At 41.8% G+C, this 14,959-nt stretch overlaps 2 protein-coding genes across 3 annotated transcripts in view; one reads left to right on the top strand and one right to left on the bottom strand.

The window, feature by feature from the left end:
- Positions 1–14,959, bottom strand: part of Hs3st-A (Heparan sulfate 3-O sulfotransferase-A) — a 193,365-nt gene that overhangs the window by 67,879 nt on the left and 110,527 nt on the right. The window lies entirely within an intron of this gene.
- On the top strand, positions 5,477–6,952 carry LOC143302428 (uncharacterized). Its single transcript, XM_076617023.1, has 2 exons — positions 5,477–5,899; positions 6,449–6,952. Exons 1-2 carry the CDS (start codon positions 5,477–5,479, stop codon positions 6,950–6,952), a joined length of 927 nt encoding a protein of 308 aa, XP_076473138.1.

The following is a 14,959-nucleotide window of genomic DNA, read 5'->3' as shown; positions in this document are numbered from 1 at the left end:
TCTAGGGTATTTCTATTATTTATTCCAATTTACCAAGTATAACCAACTTAATTTCCATCTAAAGTCTATTAAAATCGTGCACGCTAAATATAATTACCATAAATACATAATGCGGTATATTTGTGGTTTCTCGGACTTTCGTTCGTGTTTTCAATAGCACGTCGCCGAAACGTTCTATGTCAGTCGTATCGATAATACATCAAGCTCGAAATAGCATTTCTCCACCCTTCGCAATCTCTAATCTCACATTTTCTAAATGAACGAGCGTTCCTGTAAAAATTTCAGAATCGTTTCTCGGTAAACGTACCATCTGTCCAGTGAGTTGTGCCCCGTAGAAACGCGCCGAAACGTTCGCGAAACGTGCTGTTAGAAAGCTAAAAATCCGGAATACGCGCCAGCTCGTACTTTTGAATTTTACTCGAATAAGATGTCGACGAGAGAATTGTAGAGACGAATATTCCGTAAGCATGGATTACAAGATTAGACCGATCGTAGCAGATCGAAATTTATTATATCTTCCTTCGATGGTAACGTTCCACTTTAAAGGAGCCAGGTTGTTTCGAAACTAAACCACCAGGAAGTTTCAGAACGACCTAATATTCAAGTTCTTCTTTGGTTACGGAGGAGATTTCGAACGAATGAAACTCGATACAGCAGTTAATGTGTATCGTGTTAAAACGTTTCGCTCTTTTCCTTATTTGAAATGGTGAAAACTGGCGCTGCTCGTTGGAAGAAGCACCGCCACGGCCTTGCGTGAAACCGCACTGGTTCCACAACGAAAGTTACTTTTTAGCGCGCCGTACAAGCGAAAGCAAAAAGAGTTCGGCTCGACGAGAACGGTTCGATCGTTTTCCAGGGTTTGAATAGCTACTTTAAAGCCGTAATGTTCGATGTGCCCGGAACACGCGAAATTTGTGGAAAGTTTTGCTATCCACGGCCGATCTACGTCGAACCGGATCGATAATTTCGAAGAAACTTCCAGCCACGTTGTACATATCTATGGAAACACGGCTTTTCAAACTTTTCAAAATATATGGCTGAACCTCATTTTTCTATGTACGCTTTTCGTGCTCTATCTTCTATGTCATATATACATATACATAATTAATCTTTTCTTCAATTTCTCGGATATTTTCACGAAAATGACCGTGAACGATATTTTCTAGATATTCTAATTTTCGCCGACCGTATTTTTGCTGGTCGACACGGACGAATTTTATATATCTGCCGGTGCCGCGATACATTCAAATATACCACGCCATAATATTATCTTTAACTTTTGTAAAATATCATATTGTATTTGCGCACATTTTTCTAACAAAGTTATTTAAAACATCGACGAAGTTTCTTCACTGTAAAGAATTTATCTTCTTTTAATCGTTCTAAAAAATTGAATACAAATGAGCCTCGTCACCGATAACCATCGTGCTAGTCAACGTGTTAAGTGTAAACGTAACGCGAATGATTTCAAAAAAGAAAGAAGCGGAACATCAATTTTATTATTCTTTGCTCGAACAAAATGTCAACCAGAGAATGGTGTACGTCGCTAAATCGTTTACAATTTGCTCACGATTATAAAGCTGCGATCTTGATAGCAGGTTGAAATTTATCTTCTTTTATCGAAGGGTCAACTTATATGCTGGACCAATGGAGAGCGGGTATTACCAAGATAAGCAAGCATTTGTCTGGAAAGTAACGTTCCCGCGGATAAATGTTATCGTAACTTGAGAAAACTTCAGGTCTGCAGATAAAATTTTCAATGACCGTCCTTTTATGAAATATCATTTTCCCACTAACGCCGAAAATGAAATAAATTCCTATTTTCTATACGAAATTCCTATAAAAAGGATAAGAAATTGTTTTTTCGATCAATCGCGGGGAGACGCAATCGCCAGGGAACACGTCAACGAGAGTCGTAAATTCCCGTTACGATTATAATAATCGACATCACGAGTTGATCGATCCCCTGATTTCCGTCAAGACAAGAGGAGTGGTTAAGATACTATAACGTTGCTATTAACAGGGTTATAAAGGTTATAATTCTAACACTTATGAGGTACACTGTTGAGTATGTATACGTTAAGTAAATGATTGATTTAAGGAGAGTAACCCGGTAATGACTTGTTGACTATTCTAACGACGAAGAATAAGTAAGTTACAGTGCCGATGCTGTATTGGAGGAAAGCTAGCGATGGGTGTGTCTAGCGTACGGCATCATCGGATTTGTTCATGACATTTTTGGTCAGGAAAGTGAGGACAGTATACGTTGTTTCTGATTGGATAAACGAAGGTTGGTGGACTAGGAAGGGTCTTAGCCGCCCTCGATAGAAAGTTGCTAATGGGAAGCATCGTACGTGAGAAAAACTAACTTTCCCGTGTCAAGCCGTAGTAGACAATAATCTTTAGAAAATGATTTAGAAACAAAGATATTTATTCGGTCTGAAGGACCTTAGCTAGCAAATTACTGAGATTTATCATGGGTCCTTAAGACTATCGAGGATACGCAGTAAGGATGAGCGGACATCTGGTTCCCGTTTGGCCCGCGGTGTGTGGCTTGGTCTAGGTAGAGTGTCACCCGACGTAACAGAAATGTTAATTCGAAGAACGAAATGTCTTTGAATAAATGTAACCTGTATATCAAGTACGAAAAATTTTCCAATATAAGTAACACCTCTCGCGAAAGATCTACTAAGGATACGATGCTTTATAGTCATGGTAATCAAAAATACAAGGTTGCGAACTCGCTGCTGTTTCCTCAAGATTATCGAGAACTTTTTACTCGAGACTTTGCTGTATACTTATCGTGAAACCTATAAAAACAGCGCAACGTACAATGAAGACAAAAGAAATTACTATTTGTTGGAATATTCGAGAAAATGGCTCGTAAAATATATAGTTCACCGTATACGTTATCCAGCTTTATTTACTTAAAGTTACCAGCTCGTAATCGGCCTGTAACAACTCGGCGAAACAATCGTAACGCGAGCAGCAACCTCTTAAAAATAATCTTTCGATCTGTGGAGAAGGAAAAAAAAAATTCACGAAAATATGTCACCGCGTCGGGAATACGTCGCGAGTTCAGCGGAATAATAGTTGGCGTGTTATCGATTCCGACGACTCAAGATCGAAGGTTATTCTTACGTTTTAAAATTGTTTCTTCGTACCCTTCGAAGTGGCACGCGCCTTCGTTGCTTCAGTGTCGCGATCGAGTATTCTTGACACAATTTTCAGGTCACCGTTGTCATTATCGAGTGCACCCTCGATTCATCGTTCGTTGTGCGAGAACCTAGGTCAAGCGAGGCTATAAAAATGATAACTATGAGACAATACGTTCTCCAAGATGACATTGAACTTCTCGAAATACCTTCCTTTGTCTGCCAGCTATCCGTGAACGTTCTATCTGGAATTCTTTTACGAGCAACACCTGGCTGCAATCGAGTATCGGAGAAATATACAGGGTGCGTATGTTCAACTATACTTGATAGATTTTCAAAGTCGATTTTCTCGTAAACTAGGCCTTAAATGAAAAAATTCTATTCCATATTTTGTTCTTATTTTTTCATAAGGAATCACCTCGTGTCCGCTTGTACATGTTATTCGGTCGCACCCTGTATATAGATTTCCGAATAAAACGGATTGGCAGCTGTTGGGTTTCGGTTAAAGGCTATCGGAAACGCGTATGGCTAAACTCATCGTTAACGTATGATTTCTATAGGAAAATAATTTGAACAGACGTTTCGCAGTGTCGCGTAAAACGTAGGTCGCGCGAAACGAACATTTCTCAATCGTTTTTATCTCGACATACTCGCGGTTCTTCGGGTTTCAGTAGTAGGTTGCGCATTCTTCCGACGTTTCGTGAACGTTCCAGTTCGCTTCTCTTCAGGTGCAACTGTTCTTTTTTTAGGTCTGCCCTGAAACTGTTTCTTTTTTAGGTCTACCCCGCGAAGAAACGAATTGCCGCCGTTCACGAAACGTCGAAACAAAGCGTACCGTACTACCGAAACCTGTTTCACCTGAAACCGTTTCTCCTTCAGGTCTGCCCTGAAAAAGCGAATTGGAATGTTCACGACGTCGGAATAAAGCGCAACGTACTACTGAAAACACGATCGAAAATCCGAGGACCACAAATGTGTACGTTTTACGAAAGTTTCAAATCCGATCGAGATCGAAAAGATTTAAATCTAACGACGCTCGCGTATATTTCGATAATATCTTCTTTATAATCTTTTCTGAGAAAAAAAGAAAAAGAAACGTTAGAAAAATAGAAGGTTTTAGTTCGAATGCGATGATTTTTCTGCTCGAGGTCACTCTGTGTAACAACGTAAATGCAGAACAGTAAAACGAATCTGATATTGAACGAGACTGGAAAGGTAACGATGAAATAACGTGACGACACAAAATACGATCCTCGCAACACTTTTACAGGGTAGGAACGTACGAGTTCTTTTTGCGGTTAATGCGCAAAAGATCGCAGCAATTTCAGAGAAAATACACGGTGCTGTAGACACGCATACTCTGCAGAACAGAATTTGAATCGCGTAATTTTGCGCCTCCCACCGGTCTCTCTCTTTCTCCGTTTCTCTCAAACCCAGACGTGTTCGCTAACAAACAGAGCTAATTTGCTTCTTCTCGCGCATTTCACCCGTACTAATGAACTCGATATTGCTTTGAAGCCACGTTTTTCTAAACACTATTATTCTATTGTTCTATACATTATTGTTTTACACATACGTTGAGAATAACACGCGAAATAAGGCAAAACGTTTCATCTAGACATTTTCTATGAAATAAAATGCACGCCATAGAAACGTAAGCAAGGCAAGGCAAGCAATCAACAATAAATAATTTCAGAAATTTCAAAACGCGAAGGATTTGGAATACAGACGCGCGTTTAGATCAACGGAGTCAGTAATCGGAATGTTCGTTAAAATCGTACGAATCGTTATACAGTCTGCTATAGAAACAAGTGGATAGACGATAGAAGTGGGTATCGACGAAATTCAATCGAAACGATACTATTGTTTTTGTTGAAGTGGTTACCACTTATAAGAAAACTCTACATATGGTCTTTTTAGTTTTCTCAAGCACTGAAGCCATGGACAGCATGTAGACAAAAGACTGCGACGAAGACAGACCATAAACAGTAGACAGGCGACGTTGGCTTCGGAGTTTTCAGTTATTGGGTGACACCAGCTCAAATTGTATTCTTACTTATAATTACACTTCTATTTAAATATATTTTCTGCCTTACAATTTATCCACGAGTTTTCTCTGTTTACACATCGAATAACCTCAACAGCAATGAAGTGTGTCACCACAGTGTGTACGAGGGATGAGGCTATCGGTACACATGATGATGGGGACGTTATATTCAATTCAAAGGTAGGAGACAATGTGTACTACCTAGAGACAATACCATCTGAAAGGCATGTAGCAAACGTTTTCGTGGAGAACGATCAGCAGAAGCCTGTGAAAGATGACGAAGACATTGAGGTCATTGAAGCGAAGGCATACAAAAGTATCATGGCATGAGAGATTAGGTCACCTGCATGGAAATGCGATGAGGAAAATCCCTGTAAGTAGCGTGAAGAAGGACTCGAGGAAACACGAGGAACTATGCGGAGTCTGCGTGAAAGGAAAAATGATCAAAGTACCATTTCCGAGGACAGCTCACCACATGTGTCAGCGCCCTTTAGAGATTGTTCACATTAGTGGCAGAATTCAATGCAAGTCGCTAGGCGGAGGTAATTATTTTGTGACTTTCATTGATGATTTCTCTCGTTTCATGTACGTTAGGATCATCAGGAGGAAGAGCGAAGTACTTAAGTGTTTCAAAGAATACCAGATGGAAGTGGAGGCTTTTGGACGCCAGTCCAAAATAAGTGCCCACCAAACGGAGGTGAGTACACAGGGGAATATTTTGAAAATTACCTGAAAGAGAAAGGCACCTTACACAGAAAGACCGTCCCTAGGAACCCTGAGCAAAATGGGATTTCCGAACGAGCAAACAGAACCCTGGTTGAGATGTCTAGATGTTTACTCATCCAATCGGGGCTCCCTGACTATCCGTGGGGGGAAGCTGTGAACACGGCATGTCACATAAGAAACCTATGCCCATCCGCTGCTATCGGAGACAAGATCCCACTGGAATTATGGAAAGGTAAGGGATGTGACATCCAAGGAGAGATCAACAGACTGAGAGTATTTGGGTGCAGAGTCTGGTACCTGAGAAGTCCAAGCGGAGGAAAATTCGATAGCAGGGCAGATGAAGGGATATTTGTAGGATACGACAGGCAGGTCAAAGGCTATAGGATTTACCTGCCACAGACCAAGAAAGTAATAATATCTTGTCATGTCAGGTTCGAAGAGAATACGTTTCCCTACAAGAGTGTTAAGATGGAGACGAGCAATATAAAAAGGAGGTCCTCAGAATGGATATGGGACGTAGAAGATTTTGAACTTGGATCTTGGAGTTGACCGGACTGACGTCGAAACACAAAGTGATGGCGAAAACGATGAAGGGGAGACTGACTACTTCATGGACAATTTAACGAGTGAGTATAATCCGGGGGAGGCTGTGAGTGCATCGATTGCGCCCAGGAGACCGGCAAGATTACATAAACCAAAGACATATGATAGTTGCGCTCATACCGCGACCGTTTGCAAAACTCAAAGCATGTGTGTACCTGTGAATGTGTATGAAGCCCTGAGGGGGCCAGATGCTCAAAAGTGGACTGATGCAATAATGAAGGAGTTAGACAATCTAAAAAGTAAAGATGTGTGGGACATTGTGCAAAGGCCCTTGAACAGAAACGTTATAGACTGTAAGTCGGTGCTTGCAATAAAGAGGGACCCAGATAGGTATAAGGTTAGGCTTGTAGCTCGGGGATTCTGGCAGAAACCTGGAGTAGATTACTCAGAAACGTTCTACGGGTTATGCCCGTTCACCTAATACGGGTTATGCCCGTACACCTAATACGGGTTATGCTCGATCATTTAATACGGGTTATGCCCGTTCACCCAATACGGGTTATGCCCGTTCACCTAATACGGGCTATGCGCGATCATATAATACGGGCTATGCCCAACGGGGCTATGCCCGACTGGGGCCATGCCCGGTGGGGCTATGCCCGACACGGGCCATGACGGGTGGGGCTAAGCCCGACACGGGCCATGCCCGATGGGGCTATGCCCGATACGGGCTATGCCCGACACGGGCTATGCCCGACACGGGCTATGCCCGACACGGGCCGTGACCGGTGGGGCTAAGCCCGACACGGGCTATGCCAGATGGGGCTATGCGCGGTGGGGCTATGGCCGACACGGGCTATGTCCGACAGGGGCTGTGCCCGATCATCTAATACGGGTTATGCCCATAGTTGTAGGTTAAAGGGTTAAGTATGTTATCTTTTACATCCAAATAGCTGGCTTCTCCCGATATAAGAATTGCATTATAAAATAAAGGTAAAAGTGCAAATAATCAAAAACATTTTATTTCATGGATAAAGCACGAAACCTCAACAGTTTTATTTATTAAAATAATTAAAAATAAGCACGTTCACGTAAACAAGTCGTATTTAACGAAACATGCTCCTTGATATCCGTTTCCACTACGTGTCTACCAATTTTTCTCTACGACTCTGTGTCGCTATTCTTTGCGCAGTAATTTACAACTAAATCGGATAAACGCGCGTTACGCAGAATGGCGCGCCAAGCATTTCCTATGTTCTTTTTATTGTTCGCGACAAGGGTGACTTTAAAGTTTCCGCGAGGTCGAGCCGTTTTGTTCGGAGAAAGACTCGGAACGAACGTGACACGTGCGAGGAATTTTTCACGCGTCGCGCTTATACCAGATACATTCGCATTGAACGCGTTAAACTTTTGCCATTCCTTCGTAACTCATCGCGAAAACAAACCTGGGTCAAGCACGTTGCCCTAATTTTCCTCTACGACTTCAACGGGCGATCGTTAAAATTTCGTTCGCGGCCTCTCTATGTATCATCGACGCATCGTTTACCTTTCACCGTAATTTCATCGCCGGCGAATCCTTCGAAAGATAATCGTAGATAGAGTACGGTAGATCCTCGTTTACACCAACGTCGAGGAACGAACGGTTTGTATAACCGTGGAATTTATGTAACAAGTACCCAGTGTTCCTTCTCGTTACCGATGATTTTTTCTTCAAACACGATCCAACCGAGACGATTCACAAACGGTTAAACGAATAAGCGACGTATTATAGTTTGGAAAAACAAGTTGCGCCTGTTAACTTTCCGAAAGTTAGTTACGAGTTAATCGTACATCGGCTAAAGGCTGGTTCAGACACGGCCGTGTAGTTTAGTGAAGTAGCTGGTAAAGCCGAATTTACACTGTTCGCTTTGGAGGATGAAACGAGGATGAAGGCAACGTTATCATCAAACTGTGTAAATCCGACTTTACTTGCTACTTGACTAAACCAGCCTTAAAGGCTAGAGGGCTAAGGTCACCACCTCGTTGTCTAAACCACGCGCTATACCATCCTAACTCATTTACGTGTATAACTTTGAATTTGCAGGTAATGAGTAATAGAAATACCGTAAGAGCGTAAGAGACTATTGCGTGTTAAATGTCAGTTCTCGACGTTATCCTCGTATCACGTGGAAGTAAGGTTCTACACGTTTACTAATCGTGCGCGTTTCCGCCTGTTCCGTGGTTTCCAACAACGCATTATCCTCGGAACGTGATTACTCGACAATATTTTCTCACTTTCCACCGCTAAGAAGAATTTGAAAGGACTACGTTCTGAGGCGAGAGGTGGTGCCACGTAAGGGCTTTAAAGTCGGTCCTCGAGAACACGGCTAAATCAGGCTTCTAGCACGTATTCGAAAAGCGATAGGAAAAGCACGTCAGGCACGTTTAATTAAACGTGGAGCATGTCGAATGTGAAAACGCAGTGGAAGGTGAACGTAGCCGTGAATAAGGAATTTTTAATAAATTTTATCTCCATCTTTGGAACTCGATATAGATATATTACGAATACAATTATACGATAAAAATTCAACTCGTACATTCGTTATCGGAATAACGACGAACGTATAACGTGTTCATTCGCTTTCGTTATAGACCGACCTTACTTTTTCAGATCAGTTTCAAATTTTACCAATATAGCCACGATAGTAGTCGTGTCTCGTTACAGTACTAATGAGACTTCAAGATGTTTCGTATAGCATGTACGTAAAAAGTTTCTACGAGTGTTGGAATAATTTCGCGAATCGCTGTAGGTAGAACAGAGAGCTGGAAAGATGATTAGGCAAATCCGATCGTTTATTTCCGATAGAACCCTACACGATCATAAAGATAAGCCAAAGACATCAGATACACGAACTCATGGTCGAGTGACACCACGCTCAAGAAATTCTCGAGACACGTTAAAATTTGTCGTTTCGTCTGATCTGATATCCGTGTTAACCTTTATTCCTATGCAAATTAACGTAGTTGACGACGATCTCGTTGGGTTGCCACGACAGAAAAATTGAAATAATTAAAATGAGAAAAGGAGCGCGTGACGTTGAGCGATGGAGAGCAGTGCTTACCTTGCTCGTGTGCAGTTCCGCTAGTCATATTTCCAACTCTTGCACGTTACACGCAACAAAGAGGGATGCATCTCGAACTTAAGTCGAAAAAGTTTGAGATTGGCCGATTCTCCCAAGGACAGACACGTCCTCCGCTAACTCGATCCCCCTACAACCTTTTTCCTCCAACGCTTTTCACGAAGAGGAAGGTTGGAGGGGGCGAGGTGCGCAGCCACTTTTCTCTCTGGCTGCCATGGCTGGGAGGATCGTCGAGCAACGCAAAGGCCAAGTGTCGCGGCCACGCTCTACCCTTGTGCATCGATTACATCATTCTTCACCTCCGCCCTTCCCGTGCCAACCTTCCTCGACCCATGTGTCCCACGCGAGGTCGAATGCAATCACGACCAAAGCCAGTCGCGGTTCAACAGCGTCAAAAGAATCGACCGAAACGATTCGTTGAATAACGAATGCGTATTTGTCAACTCCGTCTCGTTCTCGTTCTTCCCGCGTTAAACCAAAGATCGAAGACCAGAGTTTAAACGAAACGCAGAAACTCGTTCTCGATGATCGTTTCTGGACCAGAGTGAGCCGAACTGTTATCGTTCGTGAGGCTTCCATTTGTTACATTTAATAAACTGCAAAATATAAACGTCCAACAGAAGTTTCGAAGACAGTTGGAGGATATACCGAGGGCTGAAAGTACAGGACGTAAGGTCAGAGAATCGAAAAGTAGAGGGTAACTTTGATGATCAATGGATGAGATAGGGTCCAGGGTTCACGGACGAGGAATAACTTAATAAGCAAGGGAGAAGCTTATTATTTATCGAAATAGCAATTTCGTACATTCGCTGTTAATGTAAACCATGTAAAACTAAACTATCGAAGTTGGTACACAAGAACGTTAACTAACCGTACAAACTATTCCGTCAGCTCGACGATAATTGGATTAAACGATCTTAATTTATCACGGTTCATTACCGTTTTACCGAAAAGAAATCAGCCATTTACTCTAATAAGCTCCAGTAGCAATCCTAACTCTTGGAATATGTACGTACGTACGTAGAATCCTCGGGAGACTGTCGTGTGTCGTGATGGGACATTAGCGAAACAATGCAGTCAGGTATATCGTCGCTATTTGGCAGCGGTGATTCCCCATTCAAACGACAGGATAAAGGTTAAATGGCAGGGGTTTCGACTGCGCGCATTCGTATAGTCGTGTTACGTAACACGTCGGGGAGAAACGGAGGCGCATCGCGTATGTACGGCCAGATCGAACTACGTTGGCTAAAAGATTCAGCCTGCTCGATAGCTTTCATTATTCGGTTCACGTGACGGCATAGAAACGCGAAAAAATAGGTTATGCATACTGACGGGTGAAACGCTGAAAGCGTCTGTGAAAACGCGGACGTCCATCGACGAGCAAGCGCAGGGTTATGGCCCCGTATCGGGCGTTTGTTATTGTTAACGTTGACAGCCTCAGCGAGAACTGATCGCGCCAGCTACCCGGTCCCGTTCCCCACCGATGAAGATTTATTAATCGACCTTGAACGCGCCTGCTAACCGAGCCGAGAATCAGAAAATAGGAGGATACAGGGGAATCGAGGAAAACGCCAGTCAGCGAAGAATATCCGTCGGTGATTTTTCTTCCTCGTTTTTATTCTCTTTTTTTCAGCGATATTTTAAATCGGAAAAAATCAGCCTCCTCGAAACGTAATACGCACATATATCCGTAAAATATAATAACACGTCTAGGAAACTGCACTTGAGAGAAAATTTCTTTCTTTGCTGATCAACTTGACTAGGAGATATTGGCCCGCCGAGGTAAGGAAATTTGTCGTGTTCCTGAAATCTCTTACGAACAGCCGCGAGGTAAAAGTAAAGGAAGATACATCGTTATATTTGTATCGCGCTCGTCGTATTTCTTTTGCGAAACAAGGGCGACGTTCTAATATCTACGAGATATCGTACGATATAGAAACAAGCTCTATTCGATGTACGTATTTATCGTAGCATCGTGGCTAGTATTCCACGCGTAGGTACGTTTCTAGAACGATATGTTTTTCGAAATATTGGAGGGAAGGACGCGAGGCGAGGGAAGATCGATGGTTCGACGTTGGCGACGAAAAGATATTTGACGAATCACGACATTTTTCGCCTACAGGTACAAAAATGTTTGACGGGCAGCGAAACATATTTTACGTGCGAGAAGTTCCACCATGGACAAAAATTTCAGAGCCCAAGAGATTTGAAACGTAGAATTGCTGGCGAATGTATATCTATACCCGAATCCTCGTGAAACTTTCTACGAATTGTAACTATGGAGCAGCATTTCCGGCACACTTTAGCAGAAACTCGACTCTCTGAAGAAACTCGGAAGCTACAGGCAAAATGGAAGAGATTCGAAGAAACTTCCGTCGAACCGAAATATTTCAAAATAGCGAGCACACTCCTCGACGATGTCGGTCGATTAATTGCAGGCAGGGGCCGATGTTTAAAATACAGAGACGCGCGAATGAGGTTAATGTCCGCACGAATTAACTTTCATGTCTGCTGAGATCTTTCAGTCTTTTACGTCTCACACTCGCTTTTATTTCAACAGAGAGGAAAAAAGAACCTTCGAGGTTCTCTCATGCTGTAAGAAAATCTTTGGCACAAAGTTGAAACGAGAAGTCGCACGTAACAAGAAAAATTCTTCCTCGGTTTCCTCGAATTTGAAAAATTTTCTAACGATGAAAGCATACGATTTGGTCGAAAATGCTCCAAAGAACGCAAGAAGGTTACGTATTAACGAGAGATTGTGGATTACCGATAAAAATTAACTGCATCTTTGTTTGGTTATTTTAAAAAATAATAACGATCGTGTAAATACGTTTTCCTATGTCTGTAATACTAAAAAGCAGACTTACAAATCTCACAAGATTATTTGTACAAGAGAAATAATTCCTAAAAAGCGAAGATCGTTCGAGATATACATCTTCGTATCTTCAAACAAATCGCATACATAGTCGATGGTAGTCCATTCGGTTTCGACGAAACGCATCGTTTATACGTATCGTACAGCTATAGCTATATGGAGTCGATATCCAAGTCGAATATATAAGCCCACTAAACATAAACGGCGGGCTGGATTTTTCGATAAAAGTATGGATACCGTTCTACGTATGGAAATCGAACGCAGCTGACACCTTTGTAACGACAAACGGCCGAAAGGAACGAGACCAGAGATAATATTCAAGAAGCGACAAGCAGCTGAAACGCGCCTTCAAACGTAAATGAAGACCAATTGTTCGTTCTTTTACAGCGATTTGTCGCAACTGAAAAAAGAAAAAAGACTCGAGCAAGTAGTAAGACAACGCTTTAAACGAACCATTTTCATCGAGGTAGCGTAATTTCAATTACAAAGAAACTGGATTAAAAGCTTTAATTACAGACCGATATCTTTTCTTTGATATTACATATTACAATGGTTATTATAAATTTGTAAGAGTTAAGAAGATCGTTTTGACGGCAATAGCCAAGAGACAGCATTTCGTATCCATGGAAAGAATGATACTCGAGAGAATTCAAGTTTCATTAATTCACATGTAGGATGTTTGCTTCTCATGCAAATAAGGCACCCAAAGAGAGGTAAGCTGAATGTATTCCGAAAGATCATTATTCAACAGCGTAATGCCTTCAACAAGATGCATTTGATTAATCCGTATACACTATGCTTCGTTCAACCTCAAACCTACCGACATAGTTCTGCAACACTGTAAGTAAGAATATACTCTATATGCTACATGCGTATAGTGGAATTTCAAAGGCGGTTCGATCAGGCGAATCAAAAAGTTACCCGATATATGGTAGAAATTTCATGAAACACTGAAACCGAATTACGTCACCTTCATCTCCGTTGATAATTAGCGTCGATTGAAATTTACGCTCGCGGCTATCAACAGAGAGAGTTGGAATAACTTGATACGAATAAACAACTTGTAAAGTACAAAAAACGTTTATATAAAAAGGTGGTAAAGGACAAACGTACAATCGTAGAAGCCATACTTCCCTTCCAGCAATCTTGGGGAAGAAAATAACGCACAGCTACAATCTGATCTTACCAATACGCAGGAGAAGGAATTCTCAAATGGTATAACGGTCGTAGTAATCGTAAAATACGGGATATTTCGAGATCTGGTCAAAATCCATTTTAAAACACCATGCTCCCGCCTTCCGACCAAGCTGCCCCAGTTACCGCGCCACCTTTCGCCCACGCAACCCGCACGTTCTTCTGTAAAAACAATTCCCACCACGTACCTGGCCCTGTAAATATTTTATTCATCCCTGCTATTTGTCTCCGCTCTATCGACGGATATTTGAATCCCAAGTAGGCGGAACGCCCGTTCGAAATATTAATCAAACTGCCTGTATCCTTTCATCCTTTGACATCTGTCTTCCAACACATTCGTCGATTCGACAAAATACGATCAAAGTCTCGCAGCGGAACGATCGTCGTAATTTGTACGTCGTTTTAATCCCCTACTTGGCGATTCTTTAATACGTAATTCCTTGCCTTAGTAGAATATTTTAGTGGTCTCTTACATCGAATCAAGATGCAAAACGCGGGCAATTATTCAAAAGTGGAAAGAAACTCGTTTTACGTTTCTTCGCAGGAACTGCCTTTCACCGTATTTGAGCAGTTTACTGTCTTTATTACGAAAACTCGTTGCGTTTAGAGGATTTATCACCACTTTCAGTATGCAATTTGTACCCTGTAAAATTCCGATAATACAGGACCCGGCCGAATAACGCGTACAAGCGAGCATCAGGCGATTCCATATGAGAAGATCGGGAGAAAGTATAGAATAAAATTGCCTTCTACGAAGAGTTTGAAAATTTACCAAGTACCGTATATTTGAATACCACTATTTAATCGAAAATATAGAAGAAAGTATATTCGCGAGGAATCGTTTTGTTTCCGAGAAAATAAATTCGAAAATTTATCATACGCGCGTACCAGAACAATTCCTAACTAAACTAGTATCTCTCCGACAGAAAGTCTTCGTTTTGCATTTTTCCCTCACTTTCGTGTTATTTTTATTTCGTACGACAACCGCCTAATTGCTGTTCACTCGTACTCGGCCAACTTCAAAAGCGTTTAATAAATTTTCAAATTCGACTGACTCGAAAACTGCCTCGTACGAGCAAATCTTATTCTGCGATTTCTCTTTATTTCCTAACAACGGACTATTCCACGAACATCCGCTTGTATTTGTACTATCTTTCGTTTACATTGTTATATAATACATTATTATATGATAGAAGTTGGATTCTGCAAAACGAAAGGGGGCAGAGATGCGCGCGGCCACTGCTCAGTGCCTTGCACCCTGGCATGTGACGTGTTCATTAACTGGTTGCGTAGGAGAATC

This window comes from Bombus vancouverensis, chromosome 3 (assembly GCF_051014615.1).
Source record: "Bombus vancouverensis nearcticus chromosome 3, iyBomVanc1_principal, whole genome shotgun sequence".
In the NCBI taxonomy this organism is placed as follows: Eukaryota; Metazoa; Arthropoda; class Insecta; order Hymenoptera; family Apidae; genus Bombus; species Bombus vancouverensis.
Note: the sequence above shows the minus strand (reverse complement) of the source record. Positions and strands in the feature narration are given on the sequence as shown.

Coding starts and splice junctions, on each gene's coding strand:
- LOC143302428 (XM_076617023.1), top strand. CDS start 5,477: ATGACGAAGACATTGAGGTCATTGAAGCGAAGGCATACAAAAGTATCA. Junction 5,900..6,448: donor TAAGTGCCCACCAAACGGAG/GTGAGTACACAG, acceptor TATGGGACGTAG/AAGATTTTGAACTTGGATCT.